Here is a 23,019-nt window from a genome sequence, read left to right as displayed (position 1 = left end):
ATAGTTGATCATGGTCGACTTTCCTGTGCTCCACGGTCCTAGGAACAGGATCATCGGCTTGGCAAATATTTCTCCCTCTGTCAACATTGGATTGATTAAAATGGTGACAAATCTAAATTGCAACATTTCATACAAACAATATCACACACACACACACATCAAAACACACTCACACACACACACACATACACTCCCTCTGACAACATTGGATTCATATTTGATTGCTTTTGACAATGCTACCATCATCTTGGAAACATCTCAATCACATTGAAGATAAGCAGCATAGAATCCCTATCTGTTTGTTGTGGTCTCTCATTTGTTCTTTCAAAAGGCTGATAGGTCGAAGCTCTTGTGAATGTTAGGTTTTGTCCTAAATTAAACTTTCCAATAATTTAACCTTTCTTGATTTTGTTTTTTATTCACTCTGTCAACAGTCACATTGTAGGGTCTACAAACCAATCAGAAAAGCTGCTGCTCTGCTTTATGACCCCGGATAATGAGAGAAATTAAACCCATGTAAATAGTAAACTTGTCTTTACAGACCCCTTGAATGGATTCTTCCTCCATTTCCAACCCTCATTTCTCTATTCCTACCAACTATTAATGTTTTCCTATCTTGATAAAAACAGACCCCCCCCCCCCCCCTCTCACACAGAATTAAGATTGAATTAAACTACCCGTAGTTCTTTTTGCACCTGTTGTTTGGACAGAGATTCATTGATATACCTACAGTGCCGGCAGAGATGATGATTAAGTAGACAGCTTAAAAAGTATAACCATGCAGAAGGTAATACCGGTCAATAGGGCACAGGGGTTCAATAGGGCACAGGGGTTCAATAGGGCACAGGGGTTCAATAGGGCACAGGGGTTCAATAGGGCACAGGGGTTCAATAGGGCACAGGGGTTCAATAGGGCACAGGGGTTCAATAGGGCACAGGGGTTCAATAGGGCACAGGGGTTCAATAGGGCACAGGGGTTCAACAGGGCACAGGGGTTCAACAGGGCACAGGGGTTCAATAGGGCACAGGGGTTCAATAGGGCACAGGGGTTCAATAGGGCACAGGGGTTCAATAGGGCACAGGGGTTCAATAGGGCACAGGGGTTCAAGTTGAGGAAAACAGTTGAGCCTTATAGTCCCAAAAGTAAGGTATACATGTACCGGTAGTTAATTTACCTTTTAAAAGAACTGTGCACGGAAAATATTTCTCCTTGTACACCTCGACTGTACAAAGACATAATATCACAAACTTGCCAAGGACATGCGTCACTTACTTTAAAAACAAAAAAGACTACATGTGTTCAATAATACAACTCTTTTGTTCATTCTTTCAAGTGGAGATTGGATTTAGAATGAAAGACCTGAGATGGCATCTCGGTTGAGATCTGCAAAGTGGTACGCTTCGTCCAACGGGTGGATGTCTTCTCTGTAAATCTGCAGGAGCCTCTGCTGCGCTGCCTCAGACACATTGCCTGCAGAGTGAAAGAGACATTGAAAAGTAGTATTAGTTGCTTTGGAAATCTGTACTATTTCTGAACATTTGTGACCCTCCACCACGAAATGAGTCGCATGTCACCTCGCGCGGTTCTGCGCTAGGCTTAATATAAGTCCCGGGATTGTTTGGTAACAGTGTGAGGGTCACCTTAGTCACAGGTTTATAACTCAAACAGTTTTCGCTCTTTTTTAAAACGGTTTTCACCACTGGATAGAGCACAAAACACTCTTTAGGAAAATGTAAAAATATGAAAATCCTGCAAAGGTGACATGTGACTCATTCCGTGGTGGAGGGTCACTTTGTTTGGGGAATCAATTGAAACTAAAAGTAATGTAAAAATTCAAACTGCACATTAAGTTGATTAACAATTCATACTGGAGTTTGACAGTGGGACATTGAAACATAACATTAAAAGTCATAATAAACACTTAAGGGCGGGGGGGGGGGGGGGTGGGGTGGGGTGGGGTGGGGTTAGGGTGGGGGTGGTGGTGTCCAAATTGCATTTAAAAAAGAACAACACAAAAAATATAAAAATCAATAAATAGAAAATCAACAAAATACAACCAAGTTTTAATTTTTGAACCAGATAAACAGAATAACAAGGAGACCTTTTTCAGATGGAGTTATGCTTCATGGCTCCCCAGCACGAACACTATGTGTCTTTGTACAGTGGAACCTGTCTGCACTGACCACCAATTAGGGACCGACCAAAAGTGCTCATTAGACACACTGGTGGTCGTTTTGAAAAGATGAATTACATATAGGAGGAAAACAAACTTGTTCTTCATTCTTTGGGGTGGAGGTAATGGGCAGGCATTTGTTTGTTATTGAGAGGTGGTCGCTGTGGAAGGTTCAGTTGTACCTCCACGTGAATATCTGTACATGTATGTTAATGTCCCTATGTACACTCAATTGTTTTTATTTTTCTGACTTAAATTTGGAGGTCTGGTAATATATGTTGTGTCTCATTTTAAGTGATGTAGAATGTTGATTGACCTACATAGCTATTATAAACGTTAAGAGCAATCATTTTTTTAAAGATACGTGACATTGATCACGGACAAGCTTTTTTCCTTCTAGGCCTAAAAAAAAAATAGGTGTGGTTACGGTAACCCGACCTACCCTATTTTTAGGGGCCGATCCTATAACTTTTTATTACATTTGTTATAAAAAAAAAATTTTAAAAAAATAAAACGAGTGCAAAAAACGCAATGAAAGCGAAAGCGCCTGTGTCGCACACTTATTTCCCTGTCAAGTGCCTAATCCGTGCATGAAATACGAAAAAAATCAAAGAGACCGCTTGAGTACCAGTCAAACAACTTGTGATAATGCATGTTTCAGCTACTAGGTACTGCCCTGCCTTTGATCTGGCCGCACACACAGATTTCCACTCTGTTAAACTCGGTCACTGACCGGTCACTGACCCCGATGCAGGAAGTGTTTCCTCTCTCAGATATGACAGGGGAACCACCTCTCATGGCAAAAACTGGGTCATTGACCCCTGGGAAGAAGGTCGTGTCTTTTAACAAGGCCACCCAGCTATCACAATGCCTTTGGTCACTGACCGGTCACTGACCCCGATGCAGGAAGTGTTTCCTCTCTCAGATATGACAGGGGAACCACCTCTCATGGCAAAAACTGGGTCATTTTGGTGCGCCCTATTGGCCCCTGACTGGATTACAATTTTTTTTTTTTAAAGAATTAGATAACAAAGCGCCTTGTCACCCGGAAAGTACGGTAGGTTTAATTTGTACACATTAGAAAAAAAAGTAAAAAAAAAAAAAAAAGTGATTGCCTACCTACCTACCCTATTTTTTTTGGCTATGTTACCGTAACCACACCTATTTTTTTTTTGTGCCCTATATAAAAATTATAATTCATCTTTCCATAACGACCATTGTGTGTCTCTTTGATGGTATACATACCTCCTGTAACATTTTCGTCAAGGTTTAGAACCCTCTTTATAACCGAGTGTTTGGTCTGGATCTCCTCTGCCCGCAGATCTGCACACACACACATACACAACTAACATTTAAAAAATGAAAGTAGGAACCGGTTTTCAGACATTTTTCAGAAATGATTATCACACTTTTCAAATAGACTTCAAAAATAATTTCCATCAGTAGATCTAGCATGTCTTTGAGAAAATATGCAACAAGTTTATTTCTGTTACCTCGGCTGCTTGGTGCATGCTGATCTGCACATAAAACAACAGCTGTGCCCCAAAGGACAAAGGGAAGTATTCTACGTAGCAGACAAGCCGCCATTGTGAAATTTATGGTCAAGGGAGAACACTCTGCCCTTCATCCTTCCAGCTGGTAGAGTTACACGCCTGACAGGCACCTTGTTTGCTATGGTAATTATGACAACTATTTTCGTTTCGTTGCTATCGAATGTTTACTTCAAGAAACTAGCCGAATTGTACATACATTTGACATTGGAATTTCCATTTTGTAGTCACAACTGAGTCAAAATCTGCAGAGCTGTTACCCCCGAAATAACCAGATGACCAGAGCCGAGCTTTGAGCGAGAGAGAGAGAGAGAGAGAGAGAGAGCAGAAGTTAAATAGGTCTTGGCATTATCATAGACCTAATATAGGTCCCTGGCATTATTGATGAATTTGGCTGCATGTAAAAGAAGGTGCTGGAATCAATAGCCGTAGAAAACCATCACTAGATTAAAAATTCTGTTGCATATATGTATGTATAGCTCCATTTTTCTGACTTAAATTGGGAGGTCCGGTAATATATTTTGTGTCTCATTTGTGCCGCTTTTCTACCCAGCACAGTGAAGGACTGGAACTCTCTACCAGCAGCTGTCGTCGAGGCCCACACTGTCGACACCTTTGTGTCGCGCGCCTCGCACTAAACCAGCAGCCACTGTGACTCATGTCCCCTCCCCCCCATACTCCCCAACCTGTGAACTTTAATGGACTTTTGGATGCTGGAAACGCTGCTTTATTGAACTTGCGCAACATCCCATCAAGTGCCGAAATAATCACTACTGTTGATTGTGGGCAGTAATGGAAAGACAAGACAAGACAAGACATGAATTTTGATAAACAATTAAGATTGAGTTACACTACCCGTAGTTCTTTTTGCACCTGTTGTTTGGACAGAGAGATTCATTGCATACCTACAGTGCCGGCAGAGATGATGATTAATTAGACAGCTTAAAAAGTAGAAATTAAGAGTTTTCTGTTTGAGCGAACTTCTTTTGACATGCAAGAATCAAAGAACAAGAAAGGTATGTTATTAATGGAGCGACAGACAAACACTTATAATACACACAAAAAGCTTATCTGACAAATTGTTCAGAAGCTCACTCTGAAGACACACGTGAGACAATCAATTTTTATTTTATTTGACGTATTTTTTTCTCTCTTTTTTTAGGTCCAACTTAATATGTAGAATGATGTCAAGCCACTGAACAATCAGGATGGTGGGTCGCATTTTGCCGGAGAGGACGGAGCTGAAGGTGGGAGCACTGACGAAGAAGTCGCAGAACAAAAGTTTCTTCTTCTCCTCGGACAACTACAAAGAACGCGTGTTTGTATTGGACGCTCATCAGCTCACCTACTATTCTGGAACATTGGAGGTAACAGTGCCCCCCCCCCCCTCCCTTTTTAGGACCTCTTCAAATCTGGGAAAATCAGATCTTGAAAAGGGGGGAGTCTTACCATGGAGGTTAATTTCACCACCACTGCAATTTCTCCATGTGAGAGAATAAAGTTAATTTGATTTGTGTTGATTTGAATTTATTACAGGGCTTTTAAACACAAAACTGAAAAAGTTTTTATTTCGGTGTCTCTTATTTACTGAAATCAAATGCGAATTAAGATTTCCAGCTTTGTTCTAACTTCTCTTCAACACAAAACTTACACTGGGGACAATTCACCATGTCACACTTTTTTTTTCTCTCTTTTTTATATTTAGTCAAGTTTTGACTAAATATTTTAACATCGAGGGGGGAATCGAGACGAGGGTCGTGGTGTATGTGTGTGTGTGTGTGCGTGCGTGCGTGTAGAGCGATTCAGACCAAACTACTGGACCGATCTTTATGAAATTTGACATGAGAGTTCCTGGGATTGATATCCCCATACGTTTTTTTCATTTTTTTGATAAATGTCTTTGATGACGTCATATCCGGCTTTTCGTGAAAGTTGAGGCGGCACTGTCACGCCCTCATTTTTCAACCAAATTGGTTGAAATTTTGGTCAAGTAATCTTCGACGAAGCCCGGACTTCGGTATTGCATTTCAGCTTGGTGGCTTAAAAATTAATTAATGACTTTGGTCATTAAAAATCTGAAAATTGTAAAAAAAACATTTCTTTTATAAAACGATCCAAATTTACGTTTATCTTATTCTCCATCATTTGCTGATTCCAAAAACATATAAATATGTTATATTCGGATTAAAAACAAGCTCTGAAAATTAAATATACAAAAATTATTATCAAAATTAAATTGTCGAAATCACCATAAAAACACTTTCATCTCATTCCTTGTCGGTTCCTGATTCCAAAAACATATAGATATGATATGTTTGGATTAAAAACACGCTCAGAAAGTTAAAACGAAGAGAGGTACAGAAAAGCGTGCTATCCTTCTTAGCACAACTACTACCCCGCTCTTCTTGTCAATTTCACTGCCTTTGCCATGAGCGGTGGACTGACGATGCTACGAGTATACGGTCTTGCTGAAAAATGGCATTGCGTTCAGTTTCATTCTGTGAGTTCGACAGCTACTTGACTAAATATTGTATTTTCGCCTTACGCGACTTGTTTTTTCTTTCTTTCTTTCTTTCTTTCTTTCTTTCTTTCTTCCTTCCGTTCTTTCTTTCTTTTTTTCTTTCATCAATCAAACAATTCTTGTTGGTTATATCTCTTCGTTTGTCTGCTTCCTCATTAATTGTTCATGTATTCATTTGTTCAGCTCTTAAAACTTGTGAGGTGGGGTGTGTCTGTGTGTTGGCGGACGTGCCTGTCTGGAGTACTTTGGGTGTTCTTACTTTGTTTGTTTTATTGTTCACAGTGTTGTTGTTTTTATGTTTTTATTGTTGTTTTGTTGTTTTAAGAGCAGATGAACCACACTTTTCTATCCATAGTTTAATTGTATTGACAATAAATGATCTTATGTCTTATGTCTTATGTGTTTATTTATTTGTTACCATAGAAACGCGATGATGAGAAAGGCGCAATACAACTGGAACATGTGACTGCCGTCGAGACACTGCACGACGAGCGATCCCCTCAGTGTGGCTTTCAGGTCTCATTCATTTTGTTTCGTTTTGAAATATTCTTGTGTTTGAATAGGTTATTTGTGTAGTGTGTATGGAAGAATGACTATTTCTTGCAAAACCTGTACAAACATTTTGCAAGAAAAAGTTACTCTTCCACAATACATACAAACCCGACAGCGTTATTTCCGAATATTGTCTCTTGATATTCAGGGATGTTAAAACCTGCACAGTACTTTGTTTTTGCTCGGAGAATACCTGTATTCTTCCTCAGTGATCTGTATATATTGCATGATGCTATTTAATGCAGGTGGCACATGAAGACGACGGTCGTCCACTAGCTGATACTGTACATATTGCATGATGCTATTTAATGCAGGTGGCACACGAAGACGATGGTCGTCCACTGATACTGTACATATTTGGCAAAACCAAAGAGGAGAGGGATGAGTGGGTTTCAGCCATTAGGACAGGTATGTTCTTTCTTGTGTTCTGTGTCTTTGGAAAATGTTCAGTGGTTTCACCTACATGTTCTTTGTATTCAAGTTCATGACACTGGAAACTTTGTCTCACTGGAATATTGGAAGATTTCTTGATTGGGTTTGAAAGGTAAGTGAGGATAAGACAGCCCTGCAGAGTTCAATAATATTGTTGTTGCTGTTGTTGCTGATGTTGCTGTTGTTGCTGTTGTTGCTTGCAGAAGCCTTAAAGAATGGAGCTTACTTTATCCTTAACTACCACCCTGCATGCTGGGAAAGACAGAAAGGATTCAGCTGTTGTGGAGCCCCCAGTCGTGGGGATGAGGGGTGCATGCCCGTCACAAAGCAAACTGCAGGTAATGCTCTGAACAGACTGACTGACCAACAGGCAGACACACACACAGACAGACTGACAGACAGACACACACTCACACACACACACACACACACACACACACACACACACACACAACACACACACACACACACACACACACACACACACACACACACACACACACACAAATACTGTAAGACAGACATGCAGACACACTGGCAGGGATAGAATTAGAAGGGTGTCAGTTGTTGTGGTGCCCCCAGTTGCGAACAGACAGACACACACACACACACATTCACACATGCTCATGCATAAAAAGACTCACATTTCTGGTTGCAGACACACACTCTTTCACTCTGACCCATACTGATACACACTGTGATGCACACATGCCTCTGGACGACCACATCATGAAAACACCCTTGCAGCTACTACAGTGGAACCTCCAATTTAAGACCCTCCGGGCGGGGATATAGCTCAGTTGGTAGCGCGCTGGATTTGTATTCAGTTGGCCGCTGTCAGCGCGAGTTCGATCCCAGGTTCGGCGGAAATTTATTTCACAGAGTCAACTTTGTGTGCAGACTCTCTTCGGTGTCCGAACCACCCCCCGTGTATACTACATTGGGTGTGCACGTTAAAGATCCCACGATTGACAAAAGGGTCTTTCCTGGCAAAATTGCTTAGGCACAGTTAATAATTGTCTACCATACCCGTGTGACTTGGAATAAGGCCGTGAAAGGTAAATATGCGCCGACATGGCTGCAATCTACTGGCCGTATAAAATTTCATCTCACACGGCATCACTGCAGAGCGCCTAGAACTGTACCCACGGAATATGCGCGATATAAGCTTTATTGATTGATTGATTGATTGTAAGACTACCCCCTTTTAAGACTTTGGTTTTTAAGACTTTCTGTTGATAACGTCTGTAAATTTCATTTTCATTTTCTTTTTTTTTTCATTTTCATTACTTTATTGTCCCATCGCTGGGAAATTCGGGTCGCTTCCTCCCAGTGGAAAGCTAGCAGCAACGGAGTCGCGCTACCCAAGTGTCTGCGTGTTTAGGTGTATTCAGCCACCTGCACTTATGGCAGAATGACCAAGGTCTTTTACGTGCCATTGTGATGACACGGGGGTGGGACATGGCTTCCGTCTCTGGGTCTGCACATAAAGTTGACCCGTGTCCGTCCCGGCCTGAATTCGAACCTTACTTCCATTTAAGACTCCCTCCGTTTTAAGACCCAATTTTTTCAGATTTTTGGAGGTCTTACAACTACAAGGGGGATTTGACTGTATTGTGCATATATATAATTATATGTCCATGAAGTAGAAACAGACACAAACTGTCAAACAAAACATAGCCTACTCTGTGTATTTACACCCCCGGTATAGGGGTGTGTATAGGATTCGGTCGATGTGCTTGTTTGTTTGTTTGTTTGTTTGTGTGTTTGTGTTCGCATATAGATCTCAAGAATGAACGGACCGATCGTCACCAAACTTGGTGAACAGGTTCTATACATTCCTGAGACGGTCCTTACAAAAATTGGGACCAGTCAAACACACGGTTAGGGAGTTATTGGTGGATTAAGATTCTACAAGGACTTATAGAGGGACATATTAATGGTCAAAGGGAAATAACCTTCTCAGTTGGTGGCAGTGAGAATGGTTATTTCCCTTTGACCAACGGGGGTGTTTTTCCTACCTCGGAGGAATTTCTTGTTTTTTCCCATTTTCTTGAGGCAATAATATCATTTTAGACCACACGTGCTCTTTTTACAATTAGCATCTAACCTGAACAACTCAATTTCAGAAATGCGAGATCGCTTGCTGTCGAAAGCCTCGTCGGCACACGCAGGGGAGATAATGGCAGACATGATGAGTAAGCGCTCGCAGGGTAAAAGTACCTTCTTCGGTGCGATCAACTACAAGGAACGCGTCTTTGTGCTGGACTCACGAAGCCTCCGCTATTTTGGTGGCAACCTCAGGGTAAGAGAGAGAGAGAGAGAGAGAGAGAGAGAGGGAGAGGGAGAGAGAGAGAGAGAGAGAGAGAGAGAGAGAGAGAGAGAGAGAGAGAGAGAGAGAGAGAGAGAGAGAGAGAGAGAGAGAGAGAGAGAGAGAGAGAGAGAGAATTGAATTGAATTGTCGGTGAGTGTATGAATGTTTAATTCATTTGTGTCATGATGAATCATTTGAAAATGCGTTTGTTTTAGGTGTGAGGCAATGTAGTCCAAATAGGGTTAAAAAAGGGGGGGGGGGGGAGGGGGGTGTTCTACTGTAAATTCTAATTGGCTGGATTTACCCTCTGTGTGTGTCAGAAACGTGAGGGGGAGAAGGGAAGCGTGGAACTGTGCACCGTCCTGGCTGTTGAGGACGTGAGGGACGGACTCTTGGACAACAGAAAAAATGCCTTCCAGGTCAGTTGTGGGTGTTGATAATGTGTGTGTGGGGTTGGGATGAGTGGGGGGGTGATGTTTGTGTGTGAGTGTGCATGAGTGTGCATGTGTAAGTGTGTGTGTGAGAGTGTGTGTGTGTGTGTGTGTGTGTGTGTGTTGGTGTAAGTGTGTGTGTGTGTGTGTGTTGGTGTAAGTGTGTCTGCATGAGTGTGAGTTTGTGTGTGCATGCGTGTGTGCATGTGTGTGTGTGCGTGCATGCTTGTGTTGGTGTATAATGTGTGTTTGCATGAGTGTGAGTATGCCTGTATGCATGCATCAGTATGTGTGTGTGTGTGTGTGTGTGCGTCAGTGCATGTGTGTGTGTGCGTGCGTGCGTGTGGTTGCATTTAGACAAGCCAGGCTTTGAAAAGCTTAGAGCTTTGCAGTGAGAGTAGCAGGTGTTGCCTTCTTGACACTGAACTCGAAATACGAAAGTCTTAGTGTTTTTTCAATGGTTTTATGAAAGCTTGTTCAGTACTAAATTAGATATGGACTGAGAAGCATTCAAAGAAAATTAAAGAACCTATGTTTAGTTAACTTTAAATCTCAAAGATTTTCTGCAGGGCTACTTAAGACATCTTCAGATTGGTTTTTTCCAGGTGGTATATGAGGATGATGATGATGACATACTAAAGTTGATAATTGTTGCACGATCCAGCGATAAACGCCAAGCCTGGGCAAAAGCCATACGTGATGGTAAGTCCTGTTTTTTTCTCCTCTTCATCTTGTTTTTCTCTTGAATTGAATGTGATTTCTTTTCCTGATGTTCTTTATCATACTCTTCTTTACTCTTGCTAGGTATAGTTGAATCTTTTAAATAGGAATATTTGAGCAGCTAATTGTCGCTCAGCCGGTGACATTAGAGTTTGAATAGGTTAACCTTCAACAGATCCTATGTTTTGGACTACTGCACAGTTCAAATTTTGTCGATTATGTACGGTCTATACATTTTTTTGTAAAGAGGAACTCCACATTGAAATAATTTGTTTGCTGCCTCTTTGTAGAGTATGTGTGCATGCTTCCAGAATGTTGTGCAATTTCATAACCTCATATGCCGGCATGAGAATTGCCAAAGGGAGTTCTGACAAGATGAAAGTTGTGAATTGCAGAAGCGAGGAAAAACAACGCCAAATTCCAGTCGCACTACCACCCTGGGGTGTGGATTAAGGGTCTGGGCAAGTACAACTGCTGTAACGACCTTGACAAGGACAGCGAAGGCTGTGACCAGGTCACTGAGGAACTGACCGGTGAGCTGTGTGTGTGTGTGTGGAGGAGGGGGGGGGGGGGTGGTGCGAATAAATTGTCTGGGCAAGTACAACTGCTGTAACGACCTTGAAAAGGACAGCGAAGGCTGTGAGATCGTCACTGTGGAATTGACCTGTAAGCTGTGTGTGCTTTTCTTGGGATTTTTTCATGGGTTACAAGTAATTCAATTAAACCATAATGCATGTGGGCGTGTGTTATTTTGTTTTGTTTTGTTGGGGTGGAGGGTTGATACTTTATGTGTTTTTGTTTTTCTGTGTGTGTGCGTGTCTGTGTGTCGATCTGTCTGTCTGTCTGTGTGTTAAAAGAGTCGATTTCTACCTCATCTGCGCCATTAAAGGCAAAACTGTAATGATTCAAAATCTATAGTGTTATTATTTTTCCTTCACCATGCATGTGGCCAAATGATGTGCAATGTTTCTCCAGAGTTTTGAGCTGATACGACATGGTTTCATGTTATACAGAAAGCCGATTTACAGGAACACAAAAGAAAAATTAGTGTTTTGAAATACATTTGATTGATTGATTGATTGATTGGTTGGTTGATTGATTTACTGATTGATCGATCAATCAATATATTTGATTGATTAATTGATTGAATGATTGATTGATTGACTGATTTGCAGACAACAAGACCAGTAGGAGCGTCAGTGCCGGTGACAGAGTGATGTCCCCTCGTGACGTCAAAGTGGGAATATTGACCAAGCGAGCGCAGTGCAAGAGTTCATTCTACGTGTCAAAGTCGTTCAGGGACAGGCTGTTTGTCCTTAACAACGCCACGCTCAGATACTTCAAGGGAAAGCCCAAGGTGTGCAAACATGATGATGTGTGTGTATATGTGTGTGTGTGTGTGTCTGTGTGTGTGTGTGTGTGTGTCTGTCTGTGTTAGTTCATATTTTTGTTTTTGTTGTTGTTGTGGTTCTGCATTATGTACAATTACTTTTATTTTTGAGTATACTGTTTATGGTGTGCCGGCTGAAACAGGGTCTGTATGTCACTATGGCTGAATTGAGGAACCGGGGCAACACCATGTTTTTCTGTGATTAAAAAAAAGTGATTTCTTATAGAACTTCCGTTTTGCTTGGCAGCTGTACATTTGGTTCTTTCACAACTTATGGTATATATGCTACTCCCAGACTATATATATTCGGTTAAAGCGTCCGATACAAATCTGTGTAGATCTGTTATCAGTTTGTTTCAAGACATTTTGTGACCAAAATATTGATAGACCTTTTTTGAGCAGCTCTCGCGAGATATCCGCAAGACATGCTCTTTGTTATGCTTTCAACGTAGTGAGAACCTCGGCTTTTGCAGCTCGCGCGAGATCACTGTACCACATTCTTTGCTATGCAATGAAGTTTGCGAGAGCTTACCAGAGCTTAGAATACCGATAGGGTCTATTGAAAAATTTCTTGTTTTGCAGAAACGAGGTGAAGAGAAGGGCAGCATTCCATTGGTTAATATTACTGTTGTAGCACCGGTGAATCATGGGGATTTGGATGGGCGCAAGAACGCTTTACAGGTAAAGCACTGCATGGTTAATGAAAAAGATGAGCGCAGATGAAGTTTCTTATTTTGCTGATGTCCATTATGATTTCATGCACATGCATATGTTCAGGTATATCATTTTGACCTATGCGTTTATTTTACCATTTGCATATATGACGTGTGTTTGTGTGCGCATGTGTTTGTGTCACTGTGTGTGTGTGTGTGTGCATATGATTGAGTGTGTGTGCATATGATTGTGTGTGTGTGTGTGTGTGTGTGTGTGTGTGTGTGTGTGTGTGTGTGTGTTTGCTCTGGAGAAGCACTTATAACTTTGAAAGGTTACTTCTTCAAGTTTCGATAAAGCCGTTTTCTTTCCCATACTTATGGTTCATACTTCAAATCTAAGTATTGGGAAACATGCGTGTCCGTTTGATAGTCAAACAAAATGAATGTTTTTGTTTGCGGTTAACTTTTGGCTAACAATATAGCTACAGTGGAACCCCCCTTTTCTAAGACCTCCAACAATCAGAAAAAATCAGGTCTTAAAAAGGAGAGTCTTGAAATTGAAGTAAATTTTATGAACACTAAGTCTGAAAAAACATTGAGAAGTCTTTAAAAGGAGGGGGGGGGTCCACTGTATAAGCAAGACATGTATAATACGACAGACTTGTACTTGAAATGGAAGTAACAGTATGTAAGGCTTCTTTTTAAGCCTACTGTCTATATGATACTTACCGAGACAGTACTATTCTTGCACATTATCTATTATAGGCCGAAAAAATTGGACAAAACGCTGAGTGGGTACAATTATCTCCCATAACCATGCGCCACCGTGGATCCCAAGCACTGTCCGAGTGCTTCCCCCTTACAGGATGTAGGTGGCGCGTCCTCTTTCTTTATGAGCTGCAGACCCTCAAAAAGCCCATAACATATCAAGAGGGGAGGCGGGAGGGAAACTCTAATAGTACTGTCTCGGTAAGTATCATATAGACAGTAGGCTTAAAAAGAAGCCTTACAGTCAATATAACACTTACCTCGACAGTACTATTCTTGCACAGAATACCAGAGTGGTGTGAGGGTGATATGTAGAGTATTAAACTCCTTAATCAAAATCACTTAAATCCAAGGATTAAGATACCCAGGCAATTTTCGAACAGTACTACCGTAAAAGAAAATATACCCAAGAAACATATCTTAGACTGACGTGACCATGCTGGCAACCACTGCTGTGTGGTGAACTCAATGTCAAAGTCCAGGCCACTCAAAGCTTGAATACCACTGAGTCTACGGCAAGTGGCTAAAGCGATGAGGAACAATTAGTCTTAAAAATCAGCAACTTGATACTGATGCCTGCCAGGGGTTCAAACTCATTGCTACGCAGGAGTTTGAGGACCAGAAAGACATCCCCCTTGGGAAATGAAACCCGAGGTTTAGACACCGCTGCATTGCTAATACCCGAAAGGACATTAGCGATGAGGGAGGACCTGATCAAGTGTTCAGATCTGCGACCAGTAGCGGCCGCAATCGTGGAAGCGATGGCAGATCTGTATCCAAGAAGAGTCTTAGAAGAAAGACTCTTCTTTTGATACACTTCCACCAGGAAGTTGGCCAAGTCCTGTGTTGAGGGATAAAGCGGCTTTATCCCCTTGGACAAGGCGAAGTTGGCCCAAGCTCTCCAGCGTAAGTCGTAGAGCTGATTAGTTGATCGCCTCTTAGCGTTCAAGGAAAACTCTACTGAACTCTTGTGCAATCCTAGTGCAAGCAGTTTGGAGCGCACAAGAGCCATGCGGTCAAGCACAGACTCTCTGGACGTGGATGAGGGAGGCATGATCGAGGCTGGAGCAGACCTCCCCCGTCCAGATCCAGAGGTAGAGGGTCTACGTGGGTGAGACCGCGAAGATCTGGAAACCACGGAGCTGTTGGCCAGTAAGGCGCGACCAAAATCAGTCTTGGTCGTTCCTGCAGATATTTTGCCAGCACCCTCGGAATCAGAGATGTCGGGGGATAGGCGTAAGCATCGAGGAGCCTCCACAAGAGAGTGAATGCGTCCAAGTGGAACGCATTCATGTCTCGAAAGGGGCTGACGTACCTGGGAAGCCGAGCGCTGAATCGAGTTGCGAACCTATCGATCAGAGGACGGTCCCACCTTGCCCACAGACGCTGTAGAACGTTGTGAGCGATGGTCCATTCTGTGGAGAGAACCTGATCGCCCCGACTGAGAATGTCGGCCAGGGCGTTCAGTTTCCCCGGAACGAACTGGACTGACATCCGGACCTGATTGGTCTGGCACCAGAGCAGAATCTCCTCCGCCAACAGGGAGAGGGACCGAGAATTGGTGCCCCCCTGGTGGCGAAGGTAAGCTAAGCATGTGGTGTTGTTGTCCCCGTTGAAAATCAGAGGGGCCAAGGACAGGCCGAATGGGAGGGCCCGAAACTCGAACACTGTGCCCTCCCAAACGAACCGGAGCAGATGTCGGTACCCCGGGGCCACCAGGATGTGGAAGTAAGCATCCTGGAGGTCCCAGACATGGCCCAATCGTTTGGCCGGATGGCCAACCGGACCGACGAAGGGGTTTCCATCTTGAACTTGCACCTGTGAAGGTACAAGTTCAAGGTGGAGAGGTCCAACACCGGCCTGAACCGGCCGTCCTTTTTGGGGACGGTGAACAGGCGGGAGCAGAACCCCGGAGAAGGCTGAGAAAGGGGGTAGACCGCCTTCTTCTCGACCAACGAGTTCACCTCGTCCTGAAGAGCCTGCCATCTGGCAGGGTCTCGAGGAGGGGGGAACATCCAGGTTAGAGCGGACAATGGAGGTTGTGACGACAGCGGTAGAGAAAACCCCGACCACACCACCCTCAAGAAAAACTGGTTGGAGACCAGTCTGCCCCACATGCCGCGGGCCCGAAAAAGGGAACCGACGGACGAAAGAGGGGCAACTTGAGGGGGCGTCAACGTAGGGCCGGGACTCACTGAAAATTCTGCTGGCGGGCAGGCGCAGGCTTGCGACCACCCCCCCTGGTGGTGCTGCTTCCCCTTACCTGTCTGAGCACCCTTCGTCTTGCTTGGGAACGCAACAGGCGCCTAAGAGGAGGAAGAAGGAGGCAGTGAAACTGGCTTCTTCTTCTTCTTCTGAGGCTGGGAGTGACTGTAGCACTTCTCTTACTCCCCGCCGCCGTCGCCGAAGCAGCGAGGCCAACCATCAGAGAATCAGTGTTCCTCTGGCGTGTGGACTCCACCACAGAACGAACAGTGTCCGGATGAAAGAGGGAAGAAGGCTGAGGAAACGTGTTCCTCAGACTCTTCCTCATATCCGGAGGCACTATAGAAGTAGGCAGAAAATGATCAAGGAACAGGGCCAATAAAGTGGACCCGTGTTCCAATGGCCAATTCTGCCGCAGACGTCACGCACGATCGCACGGCATGCAAAGCCCGATCCACTCGAACCGTGTCAAGGACCCGAGTGGAATCGGACTCTGCCCGATCGGGAGGGTCCAACAGTGTGGACAGCGTGCTCATCCATGTCAAGGCCTGTGATTGGGCCTCGACTGTGGAAGAAACGGTGGCCTCAAGATTGTGGAACGAAGCAGAGCTCAGTTCCACCTTCTTGACCGAAGGCACCTCCCCAACGAACACATCACCGTCAGCCCCACCCTAAACACTCGAAGTCTGGAAAGGGAGAGTTCGAGAGTCAAAGGGAAAAGGGAGGGACGAAACAGATTGGACACGAGGAAACAGTGGAGGTGCGCCTCCCGAAGGAAAGCATGGCACTGAACCCGCGTCCTCCCGAGGAACATAGGTCGCGTTAGCACGTGAATCTGTACTCCTCAGGCGATGTGCTGCCGCTTCCACCGTGGCACTAAGACTAGGGTGGAACGCGAATTGCCGGCGGACGGATCGTTCATAAAACGAGCCGCCGGCAGACGCGGCGTGAGCCTCCCGCGCCCGGGCCGAAGCGGACTCAAAGGACGAGAGGGCGTCTCAGGGAAGGACGTCCTGAAACTGTTCAAACGTCCTTCTAGTTGTGCGAGGACGAGCCTCCTGCCTCTCGTCCTCAGACCCCGGGTCCAGGTCCCGTGTGTCAACACTAGACGACAGACGCTTAAGAGAGGCATCCGTGACGTCAAGAAGCCGCGTGATGTCTGTCATGTACTGTTGGAAAGTACGAAGCATAGCTTCGGAAGTTCCATCAGAAACCGGCAAGGGTAGAGGATCAGTGTTAACCTCAGGGCGACCCTGATCCTCCTCCCTATCGTCCTCCGACTCACTCTCCTCTTCACTTCCCGACAACTCCTCAAAAGCAGGAGTGTAGGGAGCTTGAGGGGGAAGAGCCGAAAGCGATGAAGCAGGCTGTGAAGAAACGCCCACAGAAGCAAGAGGCCGCGAAGACCCCTGCCCCAAAGACGAAACGTCTCCAGCAGCCGAAGGGGGAGAAAAACAACAACCCTGCGACTGTTGGGTCAGCCCAGCCAACGAACCCCCGCCATTTATAGACTGAACAGGAACCCATCGGGTCTGATCAGAAAAGAAATGGTCCGGTCCGGTCGGGGGTGCCGATCCGGTCCGGTAGGGTGGTCCGGTGTTCCGGTCCGGTGCCGGACCATCCGGAGGTCCCGTTCGGCACCGAACCATCGTACCCACAGAAGTGTTCGGGTGGTTAGGTCCGGACGTGGACATACCGTACCATCCGGACCCGTGGTCCGGTATGGTCCGGTTCGGTGCCAGACCATCCAGACCAACAGAGGTGGTCGGGTGGTCCGGCACCGGGCCATCCGGACCCGTAGGTCCGATACCATCCGGAGGTCCTGTTCGGCACCGAACCATCCGTACGCACAGAAGTGTTCGGGTGGCTCGGTCCGGGCGTGGACGTACCGTACCATCCGGACCCGTAGGTCCGGTTCGGTGCCAGACCATCCGGACCAACAGAGGTGGTCGGGTGGTCCGGACCGGTCCGGTAGGGTGGTCCGGTCCGGTGTTCCGGTCCGGTCCCGTACCATCCGGAGGTCCCGTTCGGCACCGAACCATCCGTACCCACAGAAGTGTTCGGGTGGTTCGGTCCGGACGTGGACACACCGCACCATCCGGACCCGTAAGTCCGGTGGTCCGGTGCCAGACCATCCGGACCAACAGAGGTGGTCGGGTGGTCCGGTCCGGACCGGACCACCGGTCCAGTACCGGACCATCCAGACCCGTAGGTCCGGTCCGGTCCCGTACCATCCGGAGGTCCCGTTCCGCACCGAACCACCCGTACCCACAGAAGTGTTCGGGTGGCTCGGTCCGGACGTGGACATACTGTACCATCCGGACCCGTAGGTCCGGTTCGGTGCCAGACCATCCGGACCAACAGAGGTGGTCGGGTGGTCCGGACCGATCCGATAGGGTGGTCCGATGTTCCGGTCCTGTGGTCCGGTCCCGTACCATCCGGAGGTCCCGTACGGCACCGAACCATCCGTACCCACAGAAGTGTTCGGGTGGTTCGGTCCGGACGTGGACCTACCGTACCATCCGGACCCGTAGGTCCGGTGGTCCGGTATGGTCCGGTTCGGTGACAGACCATCCGGACCAACAGAGGTGGTCGGGTGGTCCGGTTCGGACCGGACCACTGGTCCGGTACCGGACCATCCGAACCCGTAGGTTCGGTCCGGTCCCGTAGCATCCGGAGGTCCCGTTCGGTACCGAACCATCCGTACCCACAGAAGTGTTCGGGTGGCTCGGTCGGACGTGGACATACCGTACCATCCGGACCCGTAGGTCCGGCATGGTCCGGTTCGGTGCCAGACCACCCGGACCAACAGAGGTGGTCGAGTGGTCCGGCCCCGACCGGACCACTGGTCCGGTACCGTACCATCCGGACCCGTAGGTCCGGTGGTCCGGTGTGTTCCGGTTCGGTGCCAGAGCACCCAGACCAACAGAGGTGGTCGGGTGGTCCGGCCCCGACCGAACCACTGGTCCCGTACCGTACCATCCGGACCCGTAGGTCCGGGGGTCCGGCAAGGGCCAGAGGTACTGTCCCGCACCGGACCCTAAGGTCCGGTACGGTCCCGTACCATGGGTCCCGTCCGGACCAAACCCGGAGGTCAAGTCCAGTCGGGACCCGTGGGTCCGGTTCGATCCCGACCCGTAAGCCTGGAACGGTCCGGACCCTTGGTCCGGACCATCCGTCACCCGAACACCAGACGCTAAGGAATGGCGTGGGGTCAAGACGGTCCGGTCGGAGGTGTCGGTCTGAGCAACAGAAACAATGTTCCCGTCGCCCTGACCATTCGACAGAAGTACCACGTTCTGTCGAACACCTCCACGTCCAGTAACTAGTCGGCCGGAGCGTCTTAACAAGAGGGACAGCCACCAGTCACACGGACGTCAGAGGGAACCGTAGTAGCAGTGGTCGTAGGCACGAAGCCTGAAACCCCTGCCCCCACAGGACCGCCCTGAACGGGGTCAATTCGCATCCCAACCCCAGCGGGGAGGGAATTCAGAGACCCCGTCATCTCCTCCGATCTCCCCCCCCCAAGAGGCCGAAACTACTGTCGAAACAGCAGCAGACGACCCAGCGAGGGAGTTCAGAGGAGGACCCGTGTCCCTCCTGGCTTCCACAGCGGTGGAAACCGAGGAGGGCACAGGAGAGGCACCGGAAAAGGAAGATTTTAATGCCAACTGCACCCGGTGTTCCCAGGCGGTCACCCATCCAAGTACTAACCGGGCCCGACGTTGCTTAACTTCGGTGGTCGGACGAGAACCGGTGTTTTCAACGTGGTATGGCCGTTGGCTGTCAAAACCTGAGTCTCTCCAGTAGCCCCTAGATCGGATTCACCAACCCCCAAAGAGGGTTGGGAATCGACCTGCCCCCGGATTCGAGCCAGGGAGGAGAAGGAAACCTTCCCCCCAGGCTTGAAACCGGGAGGAGCTGAAGCCTGAGACTGAGGGCCGGACAACGGCGTCGAAGGGGGGGAAGCCTGTTCCACTGAAGGAGAAGGAGAAAGAAGCTTTTTCTTTCCCCTCGACCTTCCCCGAACCTTCGACGGCGCAGCCCCGCCCGAAGTCCCAGGCTCAAGCCCAGCCTGTTTGAGCAAGCTCGCATTGAGCTTGCTCAAACAGGCTTTCTCCGCCCTCCCTCGCCGCAAACGCAAAGCGTTTGGGGAGGGAGAGTCGGAGCGCCGAAAGATCCCCTTCTCCGTGCGTAAAACATAACGCTGGGCGCCCGGAGAAGGGTTGCCCCCGGCAGACTCTGGTTCCGTAGAACCAGAGCCCAAAACAGGACGAGACATCCTACCTCGCCCTGTACGTACCCTTAAAGACCGAGAATTAACAAAATTCAAAGAAAATTTAGGTCAATACTCAAGTGAATGCGGCGAAACGAGAAGCAGACGACCGGTCACCACGAAGTAGGACGGGAGGCACGCCGAGTCCGCCACACAAAAACGGAGGCACAAGTTGAAGGAAACACAACGTAGCCTCAAGCCAGAAGTGGAATAACACACAATAATCCAACAGGTGATAGTCCACACAGAAAAGAAGCCTCTTAGTCCAAAATAATCCGGGAGCGTAGCAGAAACACAGCCGGTCTGACACGCGCGAAAAAAGAAAGAGGACGCGCCACCTACATCCTGTAAGGGGGAAGCACTCGGACAGTGCTTGGGATCCACGGTGGCGCATGGTTATGGGAGATAATTGTACCCACTCAGCGTTTTGTCCAATTTTTTCGGCCTATAATAGATAATGTGCAAGAATAGTACTGTCGAGGTAAGTGTTATATTGACATGATTGTAGCAATCAGGCAATCCAATCAAGGAAGAATGAGTTTCAAGGAAATAAATAAAGCCGGGGGTCCAGGGGGCCGCGTTGGTCCTCTGGCGGGGTCCAGCTGAAGTATTTTGGTCCCTGGAAATATGCATTTAACCCAAGGACTACTTCTCTCTCTAGAAGGAGTACTTGATTTAACCCCTTCTGGCGAAAGATACCTTGTGCATGCAAAGAACCACACTATTTTGTCCCTCTCGCTTGGTTTAAACTACCATTTTTCGCATGCAGGTGGTTTTTTTTTGGGGGGGGGGGGGGGGGGGGGGGGGCTTTTGTAGAAAACCGCAAAATCACAGAGATTTCGAATGCCTGAGTAATTTACAACAGCCATTCATGTTCATCTTGCACCAACAGGTGGTGTACAGAGACGAGGAGGACGGGCAGTTGTACATTCTGTACGTGGTGACAGACAACTCTGCTGACCGTCTGGCCTGGATCAACGCTGTCACTGCAGGTAACTTTTATAAAACACTAATTTCTTAGATTTGGTGTTCAAACTATAGATTAAAGCTCCAGTTAAAGATTACGGTGTACTGGCCTTTTAATGCTTGTTTTTTTCTTCTCAGATTCGTCTTTGTGTGTGTATATGCGTATCTGTGTGTACCTGTTGTCTGCTCTGTCTTGGCATCTCTGCAAGCAGCTAGGTTTGAATGAAGGAGATTACAGGCCAAGATTTACCTGTCGTTCTTACAGCATAATTAACTCAGACTACAAATAATGTCATTTCTTATCTCTCCCTACCTACGATTTGTTTGTGATCGTTTTTCATGGCGATGAGCAGGTGTAAAGAATCAAATCCTACCTTCCTTGAATAAATTACTCTCTCATCTTGTCTTCATCCTTATTGCATACACTACAGTGATGATTCTGCAACCCAGTGAATGATTTCAGAGGCGACCAAGGCAGGCGCGGCGCTCTCTCAGTTTCACCACTGTGGCGTGTGGACAAAGACCATGGGAAAATTCAGCTGCTGTGGTCAGATGGCCAGGGGCGCTGAGGGGTGCGTTGCAAACGATGTTGCTTTGACCGCTTCGCCCACACAGCGTCCTGGTTCCTCATCTTCCTCCAGTGGTTGAGGTCATACGTACCTATGGGGAAATAGCCCAGTTGGTAGCGACGCTGGCTTCAAACCCAGTTGTCGCTATTGGCGCGGGCTCTATCCCCACGTTCAGCGAGGGATATATTTTCCAAAGTCAACTGTGTGCAGACTCTCCTCTTTTTCCGAACACCCCCGTGTGGATGCACACCCACGATAAAAAATCTAAGTTCACAGGGAAAGTCTCAGGGCTTGGAAACAGGAATACACGCATGCAGAAAAAAAAAGGGTAACACTTAACTGTTATTTTCATAAGGGTAACCTCACGCCGCCGTATATTCGGCTAAATCGAGAGCGCACCCCCGATCGCGGAAGCAAAGCGTTTCTGCCAACATCACGGTTAGTGACCTCCATTCAAAGCAAACTGTGTCTCTTTGAAACTACCTACAGTCTTTATTTATGGTTGTGTGGTTGAATAAGGTATATTTCTGGTACGTGTGTGGTTTTCAGCGAGGAATATACACGTAAACATACAAACTGATTTTCTGTAGATCCGTCCATATTTGAACATGTTCGTCCTCTTTCATCTCATTCTCTATGCACCTTCTTGTCAAGGCAAGGACTGCTAAGCTTAACTATTATGTTCATTGATGTGTCTCGCGCAGATATGTGAATTTTCACCATTGAAAATGGTCTGGAGTTGGCTAAAATTCAAAAAGAAATGAAGCTGTCAAAACAGTGTGGTATCGCAACCCCGCAACGCCTGGATCGTGTGGTTGGTGCAGGATGCCGCGAGATATTAGGATATTGATAGCTTTGCTGTCTGTTTCCATACCACAAGAGTCGATCCCCTGTCTTTGGTGGCTTTTGGCCAGTGGTGCAATATGCTGTGAGAAATATATAGCATTAAAGGCACAGTCCTTTACGTCTGTGCTGAACTAAATCCCTGCCCCTAGCATACAGTAGAACCCCACTTTTAAGACCCCCTACCCTTAAGACTTCCTCATTTTTAAGACCCAGTACCCTTTCTCAGAAGTTCTGGCCATGTCTGTAAATTTGCCTCCAATTCTAGGACTCCCTCTCTTTTATTTTCTTAGATTTGTAAAGCCCTTAAAGAGGGGGGGGGGGAGGGGGGAGGGGTTCCGCTGTACATGATTTGATCTTTTCTGTGGCAATGACAATCTACAACTTGTGATTTTTTGTAATGAAAATACTGTGATACACTTGATTCATTCAACCAACTGGTGACCTTCTGCAGTGGTACTTGTACCTGCAATGTGTTATGTTAGGTTATATGAAGTCTTATATCGCGCGCGTATCTCCAGACTCGGACTCAAGGCGCAGGGATCTATTTATGCCGTGTGAGATGGAATTTTTTACACAATACATCACGCATTCACATCGACCAGCAGATCGCAGCCATTTTGGCGCATATCCTACTTTTCACGGCCTATTATTCC

General features: G+C 46.6%; 2 protein-coding genes and 1 non-coding gene across 3 annotated transcripts in view; 1 reads left to right on the top strand and 2 right to left on the bottom strand.

The window, feature by feature from the left end:
* LOC138968222 (sarcalumenin-like) overlaps window positions 1-3,767 on the bottom strand; it is a 9,302-nt gene extending 5,535 nt beyond the window's left edge. The window contains exons 1-4 of the mRNA XM_070340772.1: window positions 3,667-3,767; window positions 3,419-3,496; window positions 1,360-1,470; window positions 1-77 (exon numbers count right to left, since the gene is read on the bottom strand). The exon at window positions 1-77 is cut by the window's left edge and continues 43 nt beyond it. Of these exons, the coding sequence (XP_070196873.1) occupies window positions 1-77; window positions 1,360-1,470; window positions 3,419-3,496; window positions 3,667-3,760 (360 nt within the window). The 5' untranslated portion in view covers window positions 3,761-3,767. The remainder of the gene's footprint in view (window positions 78-1,359; window positions 1,471-3,418; window positions 3,497-3,666) is intronic.
* A 20-nt stretch (window positions 3,768-3,787) lies between these two features.
* LOC138968219 (uncharacterized) lies at window positions 3,788-22,687 on the top strand. Its single transcript, XM_070340770.1, has 13 exons — window positions 3,788-3,849; window positions 4,886-5,090; window positions 6,668-6,760; window positions 7,111-7,204; window positions 7,432-7,566; window positions 9,358-9,533; window positions 9,863-9,961; window positions 10,579-10,675; window positions 11,089-11,226; window positions 11,869-12,050; window positions 12,666-12,764; window positions 20,878-20,977; window positions 21,415-22,687. The coding sequence occupies exons 2-13, from the start codon at window positions 4,932-4,934 to the stop codon at window positions 21,597-21,599; spliced, it is 1,557 nt and encodes a 518-aa protein (XP_070196871.1). The 5' UTR covers window positions 3,788-3,849; window positions 4,886-4,931; the 3' UTR covers window positions 21,600-22,687.
* LOC138969713 (5S ribosomal RNA) lies at window positions 19,375-19,493 on the bottom strand. Its single transcript, XR_011456513.1, has one exon. It is a non-coding gene; the product is annotated as a 5S ribosomal RNA (ribosomal RNA).
* Window positions 22,688-23,019: the final 332 nt, after the last annotated feature.

This window comes from Littorina saxatilis, linkage group LG6, assembly GCF_037325665.1.
Source record: "Littorina saxatilis isolate snail1 linkage group LG6, US_GU_Lsax_2.0, whole genome shotgun sequence".
Taxonomy (NCBI): domain Eukaryota; kingdom Metazoa; phylum Mollusca; class Gastropoda; order Littorinimorpha; family Littorinidae; genus Littorina; species Littorina saxatilis.
This window is presented reverse-complemented; position numbering and strand designations above follow the sequence as displayed.